This window comes from Balaenoptera physalus (genome assembly GCF_965194825.1).
Source record: "Balaenoptera physalus genome assembly, chromosome: 18".
NCBI classification, from domain to species: Eukaryota; Metazoa; Chordata; class Mammalia; order Artiodactyla; family Balaenopteridae; genus Balaenoptera; species Balaenoptera physalus.
Window position 1 is genome coordinate 70,051,380 of NC_138899.1, and position 24,244 is coordinate 70,075,623.

The 24,244-nt window shown below is 35.2% G+C and overlaps 1 protein-coding gene across 8 annotated transcripts in view; it reads right to left on the bottom strand.

Annotated features, from left to right (window-relative positions):
- The window catches only part of NBEA (neurobeachin), a 610,070-nt gene that overhangs the window by 22,633 nt on the left and 563,193 nt on the right, over nt 1–24,244 (bottom strand). For 5 of the 8 annotated variants that reach the window (XM_082435483.1, XM_082435484.1, XM_082435482.1 and 2 more), the window contains 2 exons: nt 17,335–17,502; nt 270–332 (listed from right to left, as the gene is read on the bottom strand). In XM_082435483.1, the coding sequence (XP_082291609.1) occupies nt 270–332; nt 17,335–17,502 (231 nt within the window). The remainder of the gene's footprint in view (nt 1–269; nt 333–17,334; nt 17,503–24,244) is intronic. The other 3 variants (XM_082435487.1, XM_082435486.1, XM_082435485.1) reach the window with 1 other exon arrangement.

The window sequence follows — 24,244 nt, forward strand, 5'->3', positions numbered from 1 at the left end:
ACACACTCTTTGACAATGCAAGTGTATCCCAAGTCAGCCATGAAAAGAGTCCAGAAAATTCACCAGGTGCTCTTCTCCCAGGGTGCAAAATCATCCAAGTGTTAGTATTTTGTAGACAAGCTTTGCTTCTCCTTCCAAACATGCTTCCATTAACCAAGTCACTATTCTTATTCAGAAGCAGGGGTTAAATGTGGAAATGTTATCCTGTGAGTGCATGCATGCAGCTAGAGACCAAAGAACACTCTGAACACTAAATACAACACATATACCTTAATAAAGTCCTTTGTAAGAAGGAACGTATGGGGATCTCTAATGAAATAAGCTTCTGGAATCTTAATGGGAAAAAAAAGAATGAGACATACAGTCCACTAAGGATACAAAATAAAATCAAATAATCATGTGTTCTAACCAATTCAGAGGGAGATCAGTAGAAAGAACATTAAGACTTTTGTATAATAATCAAATACGGCAAGACTTTCACTACCAAAAATATATTTTAGTGTGCTATGCTATTCTAAGATGAATCCTGGAATATTATTTATAAGGTATGAATTCATTTCTCTCAAAAATTTCCTGAAAATTTAGAAAGAACTAACCCAAAGAGGAAATAATTCTTGGGGCATCCTGACCTATGCAATATGTCATTAAAACCTATGCAGATGGAAATATTAATGAGATTTTGTGACTTCCAATAGATAAAAATAACTCTAGATCTCAGACTGTCTGGAGTGTAAAATATGCCTTTTTTGTGTGTATGCTAAAGAGATACTCTTATAAGAGATTTAAGTATTTCTTCTATACATAAATTCTACAGGGAAAAATGTCAATATATTAAGCTAGATTAACAGAAATATTTTTCTGAAATATTGTAAGTATGTAATTTAAGTCAACAAGGAGAAGCACAATATTTACTATGATTATTACTCTGTTACCATGCTAATTTTTCCCTAAAATTGTGTGCACTGTGGTTGCCCATAAAAGTGAAATTCGAAAGTCGCTGCTGAGTGCTTGGGAGTCAGGTAAGGTGGTAGGTGGCTCTCGACACAGCACTGCTACTAATCCCGTCACTATCTACAATTCTCATTTATAAAGTCTTTAAATTTAATAATCTGTCCTCCTAGACTGCATTTCAAGAAAACGTTTATCAATAAAAATGTGAATTTTCAAATTTATTAGCAATATTAAACATGAATGCATCATTATCTGCCATATTTTAGCAATTGCATAAATGGAGTTTTGGTTCTTTTACTTGCAGAGGCAACAGGACGAGTTATTAAATCTCTTTACGTGCTGTCCAGTTTTAATGTATACATTTATTTGCATGTGTCCACTCATATGTGAAGTGTGACTATTTCACTAAATTGTACTCACATAGATACCATCATACTTTATCTCCCCAATGCAAGATTTATGATTAGAAAGCGGGGAGAGACCATTTCTGGTTAGGTTCACATTCTGAACAATAAACTCTTGAGAATTATTTGAAAATCAAAAAAAGTACTCATTGTATTGTTAAAGCTGCCCTAGTTAGAAAATGTCCAATACCTAGCTTAATGTATCATGAACTAAATCTCTCTAGCAATAGATACCATTGCTTGTGTTTTTCCTCCTCCAGATAGAGGACCAGGTTGGGGGTAGGGAGAAAGAAGTAAAATCAAACACATTTAAATCTCTAGATCAGTGCCTTGCATTTAGTAGGTAGCCTTTAAATGCTCACAGAAAGAATGAATCAACAAACATGTTTTGCTTGACTTTTTTTTCTGGAAGGGAAATATCAAAATTACATTAGAAAATGTTCTGAAACAGATTTAATTTCCAGAAATCTTCTGTACGGTTCTCTTCAGTAGGTCCTGCCTCTGATCCTTTTGGACTGAGGCACAATACACACACACACATACATATCTTAAATGGCTCTCAAATGGCATCAGGGTAAATTTCAAGTTGTGCTCAATCTCACCCTTGCATTAAGACAATCGATTCCCAACATTCAACATTTATTTATTTTAAGACTAAACTGAATCCCTCTTCCTGTGATCTACCTAAAGGTTCTTATTCCAGTATTTATCTTTCAGCTATTGTGTAGTCCTGCTTTCTAATAATTCCTTGCCCTCTGATTTTAAATTGCACAGGTCTTTCCGATCTTGAAAAAGCATGCTGTCTCCCCTAAGTCTATTAAAATATTTGAATGGGAAGTGAGCACCTACTGACTTTCCTGACTGGCTCCCCCTGTCATATGCTTTCTGTGCTCCCCCACTTTTAGGAAGTCATCAGTGTCTTCTTTTTCATCAAGAAGGGAGGTACTACTGTTGACTATTGTTATTGGGCAAATGGATATTTGTTATATTATTATTTGTTATATTATTCTCTCTACTTTTGTATATGTTTGAAGAGTTTGATTTTTTAAAAAAGTGATGCTGACAAGGAGGAAAATATTGTTTTCCATGGTGAGGTTGGGCTTTGAACAGAGATACGAATAAAACTACTGTAGAGCAGAAAAGGAAAAAAAAAAACTGATAAATTTTTATGGCTTCATCTCTCTGTCACCAGCTCATATTTTTGATTGTTTATTTCATTTCTTTAAACATATTAAATCCTTTTAGAAATTAAGAAAAAAGGGAGGTACTTTGTATGGGCGCGTGCCCGGAGATATACACAGCCCATGCTGCAACCTATGATGCACAGCAACTGAGTAGTTGTTATGATGGAGGAGAAAATGCCTCCTTTCATGCTAACCTTGGGCAGGGTTCTAAATCCTTCCCAGAAATCCTTCCTAAATCATAATCAATGGCCTCCATATTCTCACAGCATATTTTCCCCTTTATCATGGAATTCAACACATAATTCCTTACGTGTGTCTGTTTGCTCAGACTGTGAATCTCTGCAGGTCAGGGCTGTGATTTCGTCCTACAGAGTCAAAAAATGTTTGAATACAGAAGTGGGGAAATGGTAGGGCATTTGGGCAAAACTGAAATGTAGCCTGAAAAGAGAAAAGCACAGTAGCAGAGAAAACTTCAGAGTTCTTTACTCTTGCAATTCAATACCACAAAAACAATTCAGTTAACGGACGTTTGTTGAATATTTACTTCACACCAAGGGATATAAAATCAGACAGCAGACTGCCCTCCGGAAGTTTTCAGCCCATAAGGACATGAGATGAGGACATCAGGGCACATGGTAGGTAGGACCATGGGGGAGGCCAGCCCAGAGGGCCAGGGAGCCCGGAGGAGTAATGGACTGAAACTCAGGTGGAGAATGGGAGGGGAAGAGCAGGGCTGTTAGGAAAGGGACTTCCAGAAAAAGAACATGAGCTAAGGTTTGAAGGTTAAGTAGAAATTAGCTGGATAACACCATAAAATGAGTTTTTGCTATATGGAATTTTTTGTCATATAATGGAATTTTTCCATTAATACAATTTTTCCAAATATATCAGGTAAAAAATCCTAAACAACTACTTACAGTTAATTATAAGGTGGATTCCTTCTATAGTATCCATTTAATAATTTAAATATTAAATTTAATAATTTCTATATTAAGAAATGGTATCTTAGAAAATTCTACATATTTCTATTTCTCTATATATTGTTCTGCGTGAGTCAGAGAGACTTAACGTTATTCATAAAACATATATTTATTGAGTACCTACTAGTACCTGGTACCCTTCTACAGATCTCTGATACTCATCAAACAAAAGAGATAGAGATTCCTGCTCTTGTAGAGGTTACATTCTAGCCAGGATGCCATAGGGGTTTACATTCAGCCAGATGCCACACAATGGCATCCCATGGGCTAGATTCAGCTCACAGACATGGTTTCTATTTGAGCCAACATTTATAGGTTGGGAAATTTCATACAGTAATTTGGATTTTCTGGCTTCTCTCAGAAAAAATCAGAAGATCTGACATTACCTCATTAGCATTCCTTCATGGCAACACTCGTCAGAAGCACAGACTCTTTTTAAACACCCACCACTCACGTGACCCATGCATGCACTGCCATCTGGCCAGCTTCACTAGTTTATTCCCTGTCTGACCTCTATAGACATCAGCATTTGTGAATCCTTTTAAAATCTAATACCAAAACTTTAGTTTGAGTTACAAGAAATCTATTGCTTTATGTATCTATTGCACTTTCCAGTGAAGAAAGGATGAACTAACATTGTATGTGGGAGCTCATGAGTTGTAAACCTTGGGAAATAAGTCTGTAAACCTAACTCGCTTCATTGAGTCTAAGATGTTATCCATTATTGAAGCATCATTATTTTATATACGATGAGGAAGTACAAAATGATGCCAATTAAACGATGATGCACCGTTGAAGGTAAGACACACTGTGATTTGGATTTTGAGATACAACAATGATGTACATCTTAGAATCAACAAGTTACAGTAACTTTTTACATATAACAGTCACCGATATTATGTCTTACATATTTCATACAAATCTAACATAAGTAATAGGCTTTAAACACTAGATTTTAAAACATGTGACTGACAAAACCTTTGCTGATTTATAAAAGGAAAGACTATGTATCCATTGGTGGACAACTCTTTGGTGGGATAACATGAAAATATGGGTCTGCTTATACTTAAATAATAACATTAGGCCTTTGCGATTGCTGAACTTGCTATCTATCTATTTATATTTTTTTGAGGTTCAAGGAAGACAAATTCATAAAGTACACTAATCTTAGGTGTATAGGCTGATGAATGTGTGTGTGTGTGTGTGTGTGTGTGTGTGTATTTTCTCCCCCTTATAACCACCACCCAGATCAAGACAGAGGGCTTTGGAATGAAATGGGAAGGTTCCATATCTTGATCTGGGTAGCAGCTACATGGGAGTATATAGATTCCCTCTTTCCCCTCCCAGCCAATTACTCCCATGCCTCACCATCTGCCAAGCTGATCACTATTTTGATGTTTATCATCACTATTTTTTCTGTTCTTGAACTTCTGATGAATGGAATTGTAAAATATATATTTTTGTGTCTACCCTTTTTTTTTTTGGATTAACATAAAGTCTGTGACATACTTCCTTGTTGTTGTGTGTCAATAGTTTTTTTTTTTTGCTATTTAGTATTCCATTGTATTAATCTGCCACAATATACCAATTCTCCTGTTGATGGACATTTGGGTTGTTAACAGTTCCAGGTTATTATGAATAAAATTGCTTAGAAAATACTTGCACATGTCTTTCGAGGGAAGTGAGTAGTTATTTCTGCCGGGTGTATACCTAGGTATGGGGTTGCTGAGTCATAGTGTAGGAATGTTTAGTTTTACTGCTAAATTGTTCTCCAAAGTGGTTGTGCTGATTTTGAGTATTTGTAAGCATTTGTGAACGCAGAATGCAAAGGTCAAGCTGTAAACAAAGCAATGATTTAGACTATGTGGACTTTCAGGGCACTGATATGCTGAAACTCTTACATGTCAAACTCATTTATGTCTGATAATTATATAAAGAATACCACTTTACTTCTTCACCAGGAATTTTTCAGAGAGAAAGTTAGTCAAGAGATTTAAATTTTAATTGTTGTATCGATTCTTGCTTATTCTTATAAAAATTATTATGTGAATATTTAATTAAAGCAGTCATCATGTATTTAGCATTTATTTTTCCTCCCAGCTAAAATCTGTCAAGAAATAGGTAGGTGAAGGGAGGGAGGGATAAACTTGGAGTTTGGGATTAACAGGTACACACTACTACATATAAAATAGATAAACAACAGGCCCTACTGTATAGCACAGGGAACTATATTCAGTATCTTATAATAACCTATAATGGAAAAGAATCTGAAAAAAAAATACATGTATATATAACTGGATCACTTTGCTATACACCTGAAACTAATACAACATTATAAGTCAACTATACTTCAATTTAAAAAAAAGGAAAAGAAATAGGTAGGTTATAAAATTAGAGGGAAAAAAAAGACTTTTTTTTAACACCTTGGAGGAAGTTCCAAAACACAGAATTCTGCAAGGGAAGGCAGAGAAGTGAAGAAAATGTGAACTGAATTATGCTTAGGAGAACAATATAAGCACATTGAACAGTACATGTGATTTTCAGATTTCATACACATATATGACACACAACTCAGTTTCACCTGCTTATATGTAATATAAAGCTCCTACTAGGGAAAGTCCCCATTAGGGACAGTTTCCCTCTTGTCCCTTCCCTACCTTCTGATTGTCCTCTTCCTTAGCCTTGTTAGGCTCGCTTTGAAAAATCCTCCAGGACCCACCTGCCAAGTTACAGAATTACCCACGCCTTCATTCAGCTCTCCTTTTTCTCACTTATTCTCAAGGAGCTCTCTCTAGTTTTTCATCCTCCCCACAGGTCAGGGGCACTGTGTATGGCTGTGTCATTGATGCACGTACAAAGGTGCCCACTTGGGGGACAAATGAGTGATAGAATCAACCCTAATTGCCAGAGGAAGGAGCACCTTTTGTAATTATCTTTCTACAGAGGGTGGCTTTTTAAATTTGCACAAACGGGCCATAGGTGTTCGCAATGGCTGTGACATACGCCTTATTCTTTTGACCTGCTGCACCTCTTGCTTAATTGCTTTTTTTTTTCCCCCTTCTTACCTTCCCTCCCAAGAAAGTTCTACCTCCTCTATGAACAAAGATACAAGTTTGGGATTAAATTCTCAGAAAAGGAAGTGAACATGCTGTGGTGTATGTGTGTTATATGTATGTCTATTAATACAAAAGACTTCACAGCCAAGGTAAAAGTAAATGTGGTGACAGCTAAGTCATAGTTTAGAACGATGTTCAAATTAATGATAAATTCAAAATATTCTAAATGACAGAAATTAGGTGAACAAATGTGCTTTCTCCTTCCCTTTGTGTAGACTAGTTGTCTATTTACACCTTCCCTGGTATGCACTAGCTAAAAACTTGATTAATGTCCTCTTTTCCTCAATGCAGGTGAATTTAGCCCAGATACATTTTTTCTCCCATAGAATCTTTACAACTTCTAGTCTTTTTTTGCAAATGTAATTAAGTATTGCTTTTCAGATGAAATGCCATCAGGTCTAAGTGCCATGAGAGAGACAGTGTGAGGAAGCTAATAAGGTAGGCTGTCAAATGACCTATTTCATCCATTTCTCTTGGTCTGTACAATCTTTTAAACAGTTTTCAAAAAAAATCGGCATTTTATAAAGTACTATAGGCTATGCTATCCACAATGCAAAATATCAGACTATGTCCAAATTACCAGTCAATTATTGACAAGTTTCAGAAAATTCAAGAAAAAAATAATAAAAGCTTGGGAACACACAAAAAGATTTTCAAAAAACTTCCTTAGTACTGTGTGTATCTCAGTGTACAGCTCTTACTTAGAATGATTTTACTTTAATGCTTGAGAGTGGATATTCTTTTTTTTTTGTTTGACCAGAAAATACAACTTTGACGTACAGTTAAAAATATATGTGATTTTTATCACTTCTGTTCTACCTCCAATTCTACCAATTCTATATCAAATAGGAAAAAATATGGAATCTTGAGAAGTCTGAAATAATAAAAAGAAGGACTGCTTAATGGCAGAATGTATTTTAAGTGATAAGCTTTTGCTTCTGGTTTATTGTTGTAATAAAACGAGATCATATAAAGCATTACTTTTTAATGCTGGAAAAACAGGAGCAAAATAAATCAAGCAAATGGCTACCTGAACTTTATTTCTTGCCTTATAAACATTTAACTATATAAAAAATTAAAATGATATTTTATATTCAACTGCTTCTAGTTTTTCATAGAAACTACAAAATGAAAGAACCAAGATGTTTCCTTTGTTTTAACAATTGACTGCATTAAGGCTAAGCCTATACTAGCAAAATTATGAGAATATTTAAACAAATATTTAGTAACCCAAGTAAAAAAGAACTGCATTTGCTTTAACTATCAGACTATGTTAGATGATATTTGAGGAAGGGGGTTTCTAATTTGCTCATTTATCTGCCTCAGTGCTTGGTTTTATTCTTTTGGTATAAAACTAAAAAAAAAAAAAAAAAAAAAAAAAAAAAAAGAGAGGAGACATCCTCCTGCTGATTCCCATTTCCTCCTTGGAATGATGAATTATAAGGATATTACATAATTGACTTAACAAATGAATGTGAAAAAACAAGCACCATATCCTCCAGATAGACAAAGCTCTGTCCAGAACATTTAAAAAAAATATTAGGTCAGTGCCAGTGGTGGCAAGCTCACTCAATTTTTCTACTTAAAAATAAGTCAAGTCAGGTAGAAAAAGTACATGTATTTTAATGTAGCAGGTAGTGGTTTTCCTCCCCTGGATGCCTTAAATAAGTCTGCTCCCCCTAGAGTGGTGACTAACTCAGGGGAACATCTTGCCCCTGGGAGATGGTCTCCAGGGACTGCATCACTGGTACTCCCTTGCTCTCTGGCTTCCCATTGGGTTTAGCCATTGAGAAGTCAGGACAAAAGATAGGAAGGTGAAGTATTTATTGTATGTTCCCTCATTGCGAAGTCATAGTTTGGCAGTGGCTGGGTTGCATTTCTCTACCTAACGCCACAGATCCTGATGGGCGACCACCCACCTAGGGCTGGCTACTTCTCCTGCCAGGCTCTGGCAATAGCCCCCTGCCCTTATACCCTCAGGCCTAGGTGCGGTACCCAGATGTTAACCCCTGGAGGCTTCGCCTTCCCTTGGTCATCCACTTTATCCTGCCCCATATTTTTGTAAATAGGACTATTATTAAACTCTTCATTATCCCTTTAAAATTTGTTAAAATTTGGTAATATTTATCACATAAAATTTTACAACGTAAAATTTACCATCTTAACCATTTTTAAGTGTACAGTTCAGTAGTGTTAAATACATTCATATTATTGTGCAACCAATCTCTAGAACTCTCTTTATCTTGAAAAACTGAAACTCTGTACCCATTAGACAACTGCTCATTTTACCTTCCCCCAGCCCCCAGAAACCACCCTTCTACTTTCTGTCTCTATGATTTTGACTATTCTAGGTACCTGGAATCATATAGTAATTTGTCTTGTTGTGACAGGCTTATTTCACTTAGCATAACATCCTCAAGGTTCATCCCTGTTACAGCATGTGTCAGAATTTCCTTCCTTTTTAAGGTGAAATAATATTCCACTATCTGTTTATGCCATATTTTTTTATCCATTCATCTGCTGATGGACCCTTGGGTTGCTTCTACCCTTTGGCTATTGTGAATAATGCTGCTGTGAACATGGGTGTATAAATATTTCTTTGAAATCTTGCTTTCAATTCTTCTGCATATATAACCAGGAGTGAAATTGCTAGATTGTATGGTAGGTCTCTTTTTAATTTTTTGGAGGAACCTCCATACTGTTTTCCAGAGAGGCTGCACCATTTTACATTCTTACAGTAGTGTACAAGGGTTCCAATTTCTCCACATCCTTGCCAACACTTGCTATTGTCTGTTTGTTTGTTTGACAGTGTCCAACCTAATGGGTGTGAGGTGGTACCTCACTGGGGTTTTGATTTGCATTTCCCTAATGATTGGTGATGTTAAGAATCTTTCCCTGTTCTTCTTGACCATTTGGATATCTTTTTTGGGGTCTTCATTATCCCTTTGAAAGGGTAATGTGCTGAGATCCTGACTGATACAACTAGGATTGGTATTAGGTATAATATATAAGAAAAATGCTGGTTAGCTTTTCCTTCATTTCCAGGTAGGACTGACCAGAAGGTGATTACATCCAAGCAAGAGACATTTTCGTTGAGGATTTAGAATATCTGGGGGATAAACACTGTCATAAGCTTCTTGGGGGAGGCCATGGAGTCTTTTTACAGTCTATACTTGTTAATCCTCAAAAACAGAAAAAAGAAACTAAAACACTCTGTTCCGGATGATTTAGAGACTGACCTACCTGGAAGCAAGGGTTTTAGCAGATGATATCTTAAGGATGTTTCCAGGTTTTTGGTTCTTTGCCCACTTTTGGGTTGATCATTCAATAGTACATAGTAGAAGACTCAGCCCAGAAATGCTTAATGATATGTGAGAGGAAACAGTACAATATCCCTGCCAAATTCTCCCTCGATGAATAAATTTATATAAAGCAAACTCTATGCTGGCTGATTCAGGAAATGGGGGAGGGAAGGAGGTTGAGGAGATGGTGGTGGTGGGGGGGTAGGGAGAGAAGCAGTAGTACAGGTGGTGACCTTTCTACACTATATGAAATAAGTTCACTTGGAGTGTCTGATTATGGAAAGAAAATAATAAAGCTGAAATAGATTTATTTGGTATGTGGGAAGATATCAAGACAAAGGTTCACCAGGTGCTGGTATAAACATTACAAAATGAAATCATACACTTTTATTAAACTAAATTCAAATTAAAAATAGTATTGCATGTATCTGGCAGAACAAAATGCTCTTCTTTGATTTTGACATAAATGGGAAACAGTAATTTAGATATACTATATTGAGATCAAATGGCTTTAAATAGGCTCATTATCAATATGTTTAAAACACTTAAAAATGAGTCCTAAACATCTAACTGAAATGTTTATGTACTTAGCTTGAGTAATATCCACTTCAACAAACTGAAGCATGCAATATGTTTTGAATAACTGTTAATTTATGCTAAGGTAAGAACTGTGTAATATAACTGAAATCTATGTTAATAGAAGATAAGGAAAGCCCTTCCAGCTATTTCTATTACAAACAGCAGGCTGCAATTTTCACCCTTCTTCCTTGTGTAAAATATGACTTTAGATGCTTGTAAAAGCATTTGCTGTTAATTTCTGAAAATCAATAATTAGCATTCTCAGCACCACACAATAAAAATAACACAACGAGGGGAAAAAGCATATCTCACATAAATGACACACATCCCTCTTTGACTAACTGCATTATTTATGCTTCTCTGTGGATGACTGATGACCATGGACTAGCTAAGGATTGCAGTAATTAGGAGAAAAGATAAACCTAAATTAAAGATTCATTCACTTATCAAAATTAAATGTGTCATTAATTTCCTTGATACTAATTTCTATATAGAAACTTTATTCATTGAATCATCTCAATGCATGCCTTATTGCTGTGGATGAGAAGCACATTAACAGATACATTTGAACTTATACTCTTACTAGTTTTAGGGATCATAATATTCTTGTTGTTTCCAAAATGATTCTCTAAATGTAAATAATACCTAATGTGTATTTTCACTCTGATAATTTAAAATGTAGGGTTTTTCTTTCTATTTTAATTTGGCTTTTGAATTTGCTAACACTTTTAGCTCAGCAAAATTTCTGGTAATTATAGGGGGGAAAATTAAGATGGTTTAAGAAATCTTTATCAGCCCTTTTGTTGATTATTTGTTGCCATGACGTCTCAGAATAATTGCCTAGGAGAAGAACCCTGAACCTGCCTCATGTGAAGACAATTAGGCATCACGGCACCGGTAAATAGACAATATTGTGCTACAACCCACTCAAGCGATGCAGGAGGGGGTGTTGTTATCCCTTGTCAGATCAAAGAAAGAAGTCAGAAATGGGGGAAGGAAAAGAGTAGGGATAACAAATTCACAGAAGGAATAAGCAGTGATTGTAGAGGTCATCAGTGTTGTCACTATAAATTCCTTCATTTACATCATCAAGATGAAAAGTGGGTTAATTTTTTTCCTTATGAATTTTATGAGTTCATCTTCTAGGAAAGCCAGCATTGCAGATGTTTTGGTTAAAGACACATCTGTCTTGTTGGTTCTTGACAGCCCTATCATGTCAGTTCTCTGTAGTAGCAAGGAATGTTTCATCAAGAAAATAAAGTGAAAACTGAAGTGATCTATTCTACTTCCTATGGGCATATTTTCACCATAGCAGATCCAAAGGACTACTTTGTTATCCCTGTCAGATCAAAGAAAGAGATAAACGAAGAAAATGTAGCCTGAGACTAAGAAATATTAGTAACAGAAAATCAGACTAAAAATACCACATTTTTATGACTACTGGTAACATGAAAATGTATTTAATGTTTTGATATTCCCAGCATAAATAGATAAATGAGTATATATGTATAAATAAATAAATGTTGCATGGCCCATATGTTCTAATAATTTGCCAGCAAAACAGCTTTTTATGGTAGGCTTATGTGTATACCTTTCACTGTCAAAGAGAAGTCAGTTAAATCATTTTTCAGCTTGGCAGTGTCGACTATAGATATGATGATATAGAGAAATAAATTATTAAAACAGAAGTTCTTCCAAGATACTTCATTTAATTATGTTTTGGGGTAGTAATAATCAATGTCCATGGTAGTGCTTTATAGTTTACAAAGTATTTTTACATATCTTTTCTCATATGATCCTCAAATACAGTCCTATGAGTTAGATATCATTTCTGTTATCATATTTTAGGTGGTTAAACAAAGGTACATTAAAGTGACTTATTTATGTCACTCAAATAATAATGTTGGGGCTGTGATCCAACCTATTATCTGATTTCCATCTTTCCACCTTCTTTCATTGACTGCTAGTTACCACAGAATCATACTCTGAGGCAGACAGGCTGAGTAATATATCCATGACGGTTAAACAAAGGTACATTAAAGTGACTTATTTATGTCACTCAAATAATAATGTTGGGGCTGTGATCCAACCTATTATCTGATTTCCATCTTTCCACCTTCTTTCATTGACTGCTAGTTACCACAGAATCATACTCTGAGGCAGACAGGCTGAGTAATATATCCATGACGGTAAGAGTGATAATTTTTAAAAACAATTTTAGAATAAAATATTTTTCACTCACCATAAGCGTACAGTTAATAATTGTTGTGGCATTTAATCTGTAATCTCTACTAACCAACTATTAACTATGGCATAATCTCCTAGTGCCTTTGGAACTCTCAGAAATTGATAAAATTTATGTTTTCTGGAAAGTGATTAGAACAAATGATTCAAAGAAATGACTGATAAAGATTTCTTAAAGCTACCTTAAAATTTTCCCTATAATTACTGGAAGTTTTACTGAGTTGAAAGTTTTAACAAATTCAAAAGCATAAACGAAATAGAAAGAAAACCTTACAGTTTAAATTAGTAAAATGGAAATGCACATTACAGTCCCCTACAGTTAAAAAAATTATTTTAGAAGTAAGAAGAATATCATCTCTAAAGCTAAGTAAGTATTCTGTTGTTTTAAAATTCCTAGAGAATTTTTTTCAAAATAAACCTGCTTGAACTCTCTCCCTGGATATTCTGAGATACACTCTAGATGGAGAAGGGGGGGATGGAGAGTGGATGGGGCTAGATGGATATGGCATGTGTACTTGAAAATAGTAAAGGGGGGTGGCGATGAGGATATAGGTGAAATAAGAGTTAACATTTTTGAAACTGGGTGATAAGAACACCCAGAGGATTCATTGTATCATTCTCTCTACTTTTGTAGGAAAAAAAAAAGAAAAAAGCTTTCCAGATCATTCTAACACACCTTTAGTAGAGCAGTGCTTCTTACACTGTAATGTCTCAAACAAGTCACCCAAGGATTTCCTTAAATGCATGTGCTCATTTACTAGGTCAGAGAGGCCTGAGAGTAGAGTCTGAAGTTCTAACAAGTTCCCAGGTGATGCTGATACTGTTGGTCTATGGACCATATTTGAGTAGCAAGGAGTTAGAAAACCATGGGACCAGACACTTACAAACCAGAACAGCTTATTCCCCAAGCAGGTCATAGGATGAAGTTCTTGGCCATCATTTGGTAAGTAGAAATATAAAGCAAATCACGTAATTTTTATTAATATGTAAAAATGGATAAGAAAGATATTCAGTATCATGTTTAAAAAATACTGCTCAAATAGTCAGATGAGCTTATCTGTGAAAAAAAGGGTCTAGAAGATTATGATAAAAGCTAAGACTTAAGACAATTTAAATAATATCTAATATCCAACAGATCTAGTGTTTACATATTACGAAGAGCTTTGTACCAGAACGGTTCTGTCATGTTTCTGCCCAGAGGCTGTCATGATAAAGTTTATTATCAATTACTGCTGTACAAGTATAAAATAAGTTAAGCTGTCATATTTTTCTCAGCCAGAGATCCTAAGCTGTCAAAGAATGTCAATTTTAAATCTGACATAGAGAAGAAAATTATCTGTTATTCTGACCTCTAATTTCTTGACATTTTAATGCCATAATTGCTGTGGTTAGTGCTGCTTCGTGATTTCACCTGTCAAGGAAGAATGAATCAATAACCTCAAGCCATTTCTCAAATTTTAGCACTAACTTCAAAGCTCAAAGTTCTAGGCAGATTATGGGATATATATATGTGTGTGTATATATATATATATATATATATACTTTTTTTTTAAAGGGACCTATGTAGATTTTTGTATATTAAATGTTTCTCCTTTAAATCAGTGTTGATTAAGGCATTAAAAAATCATCTTCCTTAGGTTAGTTGGAGTTTAGTATAACTGTAGCCTTCCTTTTTATCTTTGTGAAATATAGTGATCTTCACATTTAAAAAATACTAAGATAAACATTATCAAATAAAAGGAATGCACTGAGCTCAATAAAAGGCTTAACATTTTGAACACTATTTTTTCCAAGAGCCTCTGTCCGACCCTGCAGAGCAGACCTCTGGGAGCTCAATGCTGATGTTCTGATGGAAGGCGGTGTGCCTTGCACAGGGGGAGTGTAAATGCAAAGGGGCATAAATGACCAGCAAATAATGACTACGCTATACTTCATTCCACTTATCCACAGGGCTCTTTCTTGTGACAACAGATGCTAGATGCTTCTATGCTGGCAAATGTATGTTCTGTACTATTCCTCCTTTACAGAGACAGCAATGGAGGAAGAGGAACATTAAATGACTCGGCCACATTAGAAAGCTCACAGGATTTAGTGGGTTCTCATCCTTTGCAGGTTCTTTCTTACATGTTAATGCAGAACTTTTTTGTGTGGAAATATGTTAGTCGTGGGGTAGAGGAGGTAAGGGTGGGGAGTGGGGAGAGGGACAGTTAACTCATATTCCTTGCAAGGTCATTTAATCTGTTATGTCTACAATGTACTAAGTGGTTGCCTAGTGGTCTTAAGGACCACTTAAGTATCTTCCTAAGCAATCTTGAGTTGACATAGGGCCACTGGGTCAGTGTGAATGCCTCTGCTGGTATGTGCTTGAGCCCACGCTGCCTGGTGGAAGGAAGGTAACAGCGTTCCAGGTATGCGCTCCCTCACCTAGTATTCTGAGAACTGACAGAAGAGTTTTTGGGTGAGAGAGACGGGTGAGGGGCTTGGGGAGGGAGGACATACATGCCACAGAATGACTCTGGGAGTTTCTCTAATGGAACCTCAGTATTCAGCAATTATGCCCTCAGACTGGGAATGCTGGAAGGAGAGTCCTGGAGTAAGGCACTCCCAGTCTGCATCACTGTGAGGTAATCAGGAGCAGTAATGTATTATTGTTCAGATTGCCTATATAATGACAAACATTGTGGTTGAACCTCTCCTCCCCAACAGAATTTTTTTTAATTATGCATTTTCATGTAATGTTTCATTAGAAATTTCTAGAGTTTGACAATTATACATAGTTTTTATTACTGTCCAAAGCAATGGTGTGCTATTTTGTAGAAGCAGGTATTTTTATAAGATTTGAGTAATAAACACTATATCCGTGTAAAGAAAGTCTCAATCCTAATTCCATTTTGTTTCTATTCTCTCGTTTATCTCCTTATTTATTGTCATTTAAATACGAAAGATCTGCTATTTTCAGTCAACTTTAATGCTGCCTTGCACTTTCATTATGTACAATATGCTTAAAATATTTTTATTTTGCCCAAGAGGATTAACTTGTAACTTTCTTTATAAGGACAGCATGTTATAATGGACGAAAATGTATGCTGAAATATTCAGGAGCAAAAATGTCTATGATATTTAAAAGTCCAAAAACCATTTGGAGTTGGTCTTGGAATAAAAGGATAAGCTATTCCAATTATTTTCTTTTTTATCTGATTCTAAAGGTATTGGTTCTGAAAGGAGAATATAGTTGGTAAGATGTTTATAAAACTGGGCCATGTGTTAAACAAAGGTGTATTGTTAAGAGAATAATTAAGCTCAGAATTAGAATCCCCAGTTGTGTACAAACTAATCACATTATTTTGTAGAGAAAAATCCCTTATTTCACCATCTAATTTTATAATATTTGGCTCCTCTCTCATTCATTCATTTTCTGTCCCTATCTCTTTCTTCCAGCTTCAGGCAAAAATCCCATTTCCTTGTGCACACAACATGGTACAACACTGCACCTAATAATATGCTTGCAACGTGTTCTCCAAATATTTAGCCCTAAGGGTCCAATGATCAATGATCATGAGGCTCTTCTCTTCCCTTTCCTCTTCTCTGCTTGAAGCCATACAAATGGAGTCATTTTGTTTTTACAGAAGTCTATAGGAAATAACTTTATGGATGCAAATTTTTCTTTTAGAGCTTGATTTCCCAAATCTATGCGTTTTCCACCTCTAAAATTAAAACTAAAAAATAAAAAAGCATTCCACTGACTGGAAATGGAGAAATGATTACTTGTTTTGCATAAAGCAGATGGCAGATATCTGGTAGAATGGAAGACTGGGATACAGCTTCCTTGAAGCAAGACTCATCTAACAGCTGTTGCATCTTCACTCTTTTCACCTATCTGAAATAATTTTGCGCAACGTGGAAATGATTTAAATAATATATTTTATGAATATTTTCATAAAAAATAATTATACACATACTATAGTATATAATTCCCAAATGTTAGCTATAAAATTTCAGGGTGAGAACACACAGGAATAAGATACTATAACCTCATCTATTTTATTGATGCGTTTTTGAGAACATACAGGGATAAAATACTATAACCTCATCTATTTTACTAATGCATTTTTGAGGACATATAGGAATAAAACACTGTAATCTTATCTATTTTTTATTGATGCATTTTTAAAGTATTCTGCCTAGAAGGCTGTAATTCTGCTTTTATTAAAGAATAGATACTGGCAGATTATTTTAATGTGAACTATTCATGTTTAAATACTCAACTAGGTTTCACTAATTAATAACACACATAAGGCATTAAGCATTTTAATGAAGATGCTGAAGTAAACCAAATAAAATAGGAATATTGAAGTGCATTGTACATATCTGCATTTCAAAAAGGAACTACATGGTGGTCTCATTACTTGTTTTTGACATATAACACTCACTTTTCCACATTTGTCAAGAACCTGAAATCTATGTTTCCTAAAAATTTACATTGAAAGGAAATTTATACAGAAAGAGATGGAAAGCCACATTTGTGTTGAAGGGATGACAGAAATTTTCATAACAATATTCAACTTATTACCTACCTCCCTCAGCACAGGGTCAGTGATACTGTCCAGGTTCACAGAGCCTTCATAGGTTAAGTAGTGGAAAACATTTAGAGCCCGGACTGCTTCTGGTCCTCGCTGCTTGTAGCCAAATATAAGGTCAATCCACTGATGGAGTTGGCAAGAAACAAATTCACTCTCCAGGGCCTGAAATCAGTCAAGACAGAAATAAGACACCATGCAAATTTCCCTTTCTCTTACTTTGAAATATTCTATATAAATAAGTAGAACACATTCTTTGCATTCCTGTATTTTATCTGTACGTATTAAGACCTATTCTTAGGAGTGACAAAATACAACCTCTAATAAAACATAGACCTAAAAGAAAATTTTCTTTCTAAAATACTTAATGTTCTCTTGGCTTAACTGTCTATGTGATGTGAATTTTAATATTAAATAGATTTCTTAAAAAGACACATTCATGTTTAAAAGTAATTTGAAATGCCTGTTTTAATGCCATTTACAACAATTTCATTTCTAATGTTTAAATATTAGTTTGAAGCTAAACAATTTTATTAGAAACTTTGATGCGTACTTATTTTCCTGCCTGAAGTCTTCAAAGTTACCTCTAACACTACTAAGAGGGAATGCCTTCCTTCTGCTATGAATGAACTCTGCTATTACACTGTTTAGGAACCAGTGGGTAATTTTAGATGTTTGCTAGCCAGTGGGAAATGAATGGAAATTACTGAGAGTCAGTGATCATACGAAACCTCCATAAAGAGTCAGAAAAAAAGAGACCTTTTCAGTTCCTAAGAAGCCATCATAAACTTCCTAGAGGGGCCCTGGCAGGTAGGCAAGGAGTTCTGGTCACACCTGTGGTCTGAGCAGTGACAGTCACAGTGTAGCTCACTGTGCCTCTCACCTCCTGCACTCATTCATCATTAATTTCTTATTGACTTTAAGGACACACTGATTTCAGCAGCATGAGGAAAAAGCTGTAGCGCTAGCTTCTTAAATTTCAACTATGCAAGGCTGTAGAAAACAATTTTTGAAATTACAGCTGTAACTAAATATGTGAATGAAGTCATTCTTTGGCTGCATGACCCTGATTTCTAAGGTGCTGAAACCAGCTTGGATTCACTTAATCAATAAATGGTTTCTTAAATTAACCCTCTGATAATTATATCAATATTTCATTTTTTTAATCTACAAAATATCTGAATGATAATTTTCCACTTTTCCCGTGATGACATTTAACTAGTAACTTATTCCCCTCAAACTCCCTTTTTATCTATTCCTTTCAAAATTTTTGGTATTTTATTTACACCAGTTATTGTGGATGTTTCTCATTCAGAAATATAAACAATTAGATTTTATAAAAGGATAGTTTTCATACTAAAACTAAACAGAATTTCTATACTCTGTATCTCATTGGTCTTGACATAATAGTTTGGATTAGAACACAGGAAAAGGGACTAAAATACAAAAGAGGTGTTGGTTAAAATTCTATACTGATTAAATCTATCATATTGGTTTGGTCAATCTGTATAAATGAGAAGTTGGTAATGATTCGGTAATGTTTTCAGTGCATGGTACAATAAATGAAAGGATGAAAAAATGAATAAATGGCAGTTCATTACAGAGTCGCTATTGCCCAAGTCCGTTCACTGGAATTCAAAATAGTAGTGAAATCAGAAATATTATTTAAAGGAAGATCTTACCAACATAATCACATAATCAGCTCAGCAGCAACCACTTCAAATCAATCTTATAGATACCACTTGACATATTTGGAAAGAAAGGGTCAATGAAATTTATTCCATTTGAATAAAACAGTTATTGAACTAAATGCCTAATGCAATGATGAGGGTTGGAAGGAATGATCATCTTTCACTAATTTGAGTTTTAAAACATTTATTTATTATCTCAAACCACTAACTTTCATTTTCCTCTGCCATGGGCGATGCGTATAAGTTGTTTAATGCTTCTCCTTTTGTTTACATGTGTTTTTATAAAACACTACTCATGTAATGTATTTCTGTGTGTATGTATTTTTGATTTATAAAAATGGAATAGGGTTACAGATTGCATTTTGTTTCTTACTTTCTTCACTGAGCCTTGCTTTTTGGGATCTACCTGTGTATAGGTAGTCTACTGCTTCCAGTGGCTGCTCAGAACTCCCGCAGTAATGAGCACTAGACGGCCTCTAACTCGCCACGACACCACGCTGAGATGAATGTCCACTTTTGCATCCCTGTTTGGCTCTTTGTGAGAATTTCTTTGGGGCATATAATCTGGAGTAGGACTGATATGTCCCTGCACTAGATGTGCATAAACTGAGTCTGAGTCATCAGTGCAGATTGGCTTCCCCTGTCTCCCCTCCCTCCAGCAGTGCCTGAAAGTTTCTACATGGCCACAGCTCCATTGACAACTGGTATTATCCAGGCATTTAACATTAGCCTGTGTAACAGATACAAAACAATATCCCATTGTTGTTCTAATATGTTTTCCTCTGATTACTGAGGAATTTGACAGCTTTTTAATATGCTTGTTGGCCATGGGGGTTTCCTCTCCGGTATATTTCCTGTTCATGCTCTTTGTCCATTCTTTTCTGGAGGTTCCTGTCTTTTACGCTGTTACTTTGCAGAAGTTCTTTACATATTTTAGATAGTTGTTTGTTGGTTTTAAACATTGCAAATGCATTCTCCCAAATGTCACATGTCTGTTAACTTTACCCATGTCACTCTTGGTTGAAGAGAAATTCTTAATTTTGAGATAATCAAAAAAATTTTTGTTATGATTATGATTTTGGGATTTTGGTTTAAAATAACAAAGATAACTTTCTGTATTTTGATGTGTCAGCTTTATAGTTATGGTTTTACTTTTCATATACTGGTCTTCATCTAGAATCCACTTTCACTCATATGTGGTATTAGATAGAGATCCAGTATAATTTTTGTTAATATAGTAAGTCAGTTTTTCTAATACCATCTATTAAACAAACACACCTTTCCTGAGTGATGTGTGCTGTCATCTTTAGTGTGTGAATATATGTTTGAAACAAAGATATAAAACTGCTATTGTTTACAGATAATATAATAATCTACCTAGAAAAAGCAATACAATCCTTCCTCCCTTCTTTCATTCATTCATTCGTTCCTTCCTTCCCTCCTCCCCTCTTTCCCTTCCTCCCCTTTTTCTGCTTTCTTTCTCTGCTATCTACCTACCTACCTCCTTATCTATCATCTGTCTATCTAGATATGTGTGTGTGTCTCCAGGTCTTTGCACCTTTTATTTCTATTGTTATCTTTATTTCTTATATATCTTAATATCTGGTAGATTTATTCTTTTGAGAGTCAACTCAGCTATTTGTGGACCTTTATTCTTCCCTATAACTTTTACAATAAGTGTATAGGTACATCAAAATAATTTTGATTGGGATTCCAATAAATTTATAGAGTAATTTGGGAAAATTGATATTAGGTTTTCCCATCTAAGGTCTCAGAATGTCTCTTTCTTCATACAGATCATTTTCTATGTACCATATTAGATTTAAAAATTAATTATTTTCACCATAAAGGACATGGGTATTCTTGGTTAAGTTAATTCCCAGGCAGTTCATAAGTTTTGATGCAACTATAATATTTTAAAAATTATATTTTAAACTCCATTATTAATGATGTAGAAAAATGCTATTGATTTTTATAAGGTGATTGTGTTCCTGGCAACTCTTACTAGTTAACTTCTTTATTTTTCTTATATAATTGTTCTCAACCTTGAGAACTGTATTAAACAACAGTGGTGACATGGAACATCACTGTCTTTTTCCTGATCTTAAAAGGGTCAAAACACACACACAAACGCACACACACACACACACACACACCATGTATTTAACAAACGGGTTGTTAGATAGCATTTTATTTACAGTTTTTGTATTTATATCCATACTTGAAATGGCTTTATTTCTTTTTTCCTTTACTTCCCTCTACTCTGGAATCAAGATCACAGTAGCCTCATAAAATGAGCTGGATGGCTTATTATGTCTTCTGGAATAATTTGCATAAGAAATGAATTCCTTATCTCTTGAAAATTCGGTAGAATTCACCTGTAAAATAATATGGCCTTGGATATTTTGGGGGCTGGGAAGATTTACTACTTAAATTTCTTTAAGGCTTATAAGTCTTCTGGTGTCAATTTTGATGTTTTATATTTTTCTAGATATTTATCCACTTCATCTTAGTTTTAAAACTTATTAGTTCATGGCTATCTATAATAATCTTTAATTAAATTTAAAAATTTCTATGTCTACAGTTACCCTATTCTATTCTATATGTTAGGTAGCAGAGTGAATCAACAAACAAACAAACAATCAAAAAATAATTTTGCCTCAGGTTTTTTTTTGGGTGGGTTATAATATTAAATGACAAAGGAACAATAAGGTCGTAGATTAAACAGATAGTCTTACAGAGACTGTCTGTCTTGCTAGTCACTGCAGAAAACAAAGAAAATCCAGTTATAACATTTAAAAGCTAAATCTGGTTCTAAATCAAATGCATATCCAAGAATTGAATTTTAGATTTCACATAATTAAAGCATAAAGACCTATCTAAAGCTGAAACCTGACACTGAGACTTAACTGTATTCTAAACAGTATTAATCTGTTAGTAAATGCATGCTATCTGCTTATTTGTTCTTTTTAGAACTATGTTTTCATGCACAAACCTGTTTTGGACTTTGAAACAAGATTTTATTGCAAACACTCACAATTGAAAAATAGAAAGAAATACTTGATTACTAAGCTATTAGGGTTATAATGGTCTTAATAGCTTGCTTTACCCTCTCCTTGCATACCTAAAAGCAGAAGCAATTGCTTTAAGCCTAGATAAACCAATTCCCAATCCATAATTCTACCCTGGGGATCTGGGAGGAAGGAAATAAAGAGTGAGATTTAAACCAGAAAGGATATCTCTTAGATGAATAATAGTTACCTAATATCTAATTTCAATATTGTCCCATGGGTATTAGAACGTAGAGAATTCTTTCTCTAACGGGTTTAGGACAAAGCAACTCAGAAACTTATGAGAAAGGAAACTAGGCTAGTGGAATTAACTGTGAGGAGAGAATTTTGTCTTCTCCAGAATTCTTTTATTTAAGAATACTGAATTTCTCTCTCTCCTTCTAGACCAGACCAAGAACATTTCCAAGCCCTTTCTCTTGTTGCCTCAAAAATCTGCTTCTGATATTGAAAAAATTCTCCAAATAGAGTTGCATATATTCCAGTGGACAATTAGAAAATCACATTGCTACTTCTTCTGTAGTGTCTATACTGGCTTCTCTTCATGATTAAATTGAAATTATAGCTATTACCCAGTGAAAGATTTAATTATTTTAAATAAAGGTAACATAGTTGTTTTAAATGTTTATTTTGGGGGGCTTAAATTATTCTCTTACTTGATTGCTTCCTGGGTGAATAATATAGTGGAGTATTTTCCATTCCCACTAGCACCATCCTAGTCTTAGCCCTCATTGCTCTCCACGTGGGCTACTGCAATAGACTTTGACCTCTTCCTCTACGCCGGGGCTTGCACCCTGCTGGTGGAACAGACTTCTGAAACCATCAGGCTCTTACTGTCATCCTCGACTTCAAATCTTCCAAGGTTCCTCCTAGCATAACACATTCAGTGTAAACTTTACCTGACCCCTAAGGACTTTCAAACCTTGATCCGACCCTCCCCCATGACTTCTTTGGGCTTCTAGATACAAATTCTTGGCTCCAGCAGCACAGTTTACAGCCCCGGCACACAGCAGCTGGTATGACCTCTGAACCTTTGTTGCTCCTTTCACCTTAACATGAAAGCATTTCACCCTCCTGCTCCTTCTTCATGTCCCAGCCATCCTCACTCAAGTCCAATGTCTGCTTCCTGAGTTCCCCAGCTCACAGTCTATGAAGTCTTCTATGAATTTCTATGACACTTACCATCAGTATCTTCCTGTTTAATGTAGTAAATAATGTATACAAATTTACTTGTGAAAATCAATTTGCATATACATTGTAAAGTGCTAGACAAAGGGAATGGGGTTATTACCAATTAACACTTAATTGTTTCAAACATGCCATACTATATTCTCAATTAGAATCTAAGCATTTGGAACTTAGGGACTATACTTAATGCTGCTTTTATATTTCCTATAGCTCCTAACTCAGCATTAAATGATAACTATTTAATAAATATTTATTGGCTGATTATTTAAGCAATGGGAAAGACATGTTGGTCACAAGAAGGAAGAAAAGAAATGTCAGGAAGTGAGGGTGGAGGGTGGGAAATTCATTCATTCATTCATTCAACAAATATTGACTGACCATCTCCTATGGGCCAAACACTATTCTAGATCCTAGGATCACGGCAGTGAATACATGAAGCCAAAATCCCTGTCAGAAAGTTTACATTGTAGTGGGGAGAGACTAGTAATTAGTAATTAGTAAGAGAGTATGTCTGAAGGTGATAAATGCTAAGGAAAGGAGAAAGACGGGAAAGAAAGTTAAGAGGTATGTATGGACGGGGAGGGGATTGCTAATTTAGAGGAGGAAGTCAGAGAAGGCTTCCTTGAGTTTGTGACAACTAAGGACTACAGTGAGGAAGTGAACTGTAAGGACATCTGAGGGAAGATGATCTCAAACAGAGGGATCAGTCACTCGTTTATTCATTCGTTCATCATTCATTCATTCAATATGGAGCACCTCTCATGTGCCAGGAATTATTCTAGGCCCCAGGGATACTGTGAGAAACAAGACAAAATCTCTGATCTCCAGGAACACATCCCACTGAAATGCAAATAATCAAGGTGATGAATACAGCCTAAACTCTCTCCAGCCCCAAATTACTGACCACCTACCACATGTCAGATGCTAGCCTTGGAGGATATACAGGTGAATAAGTATGCC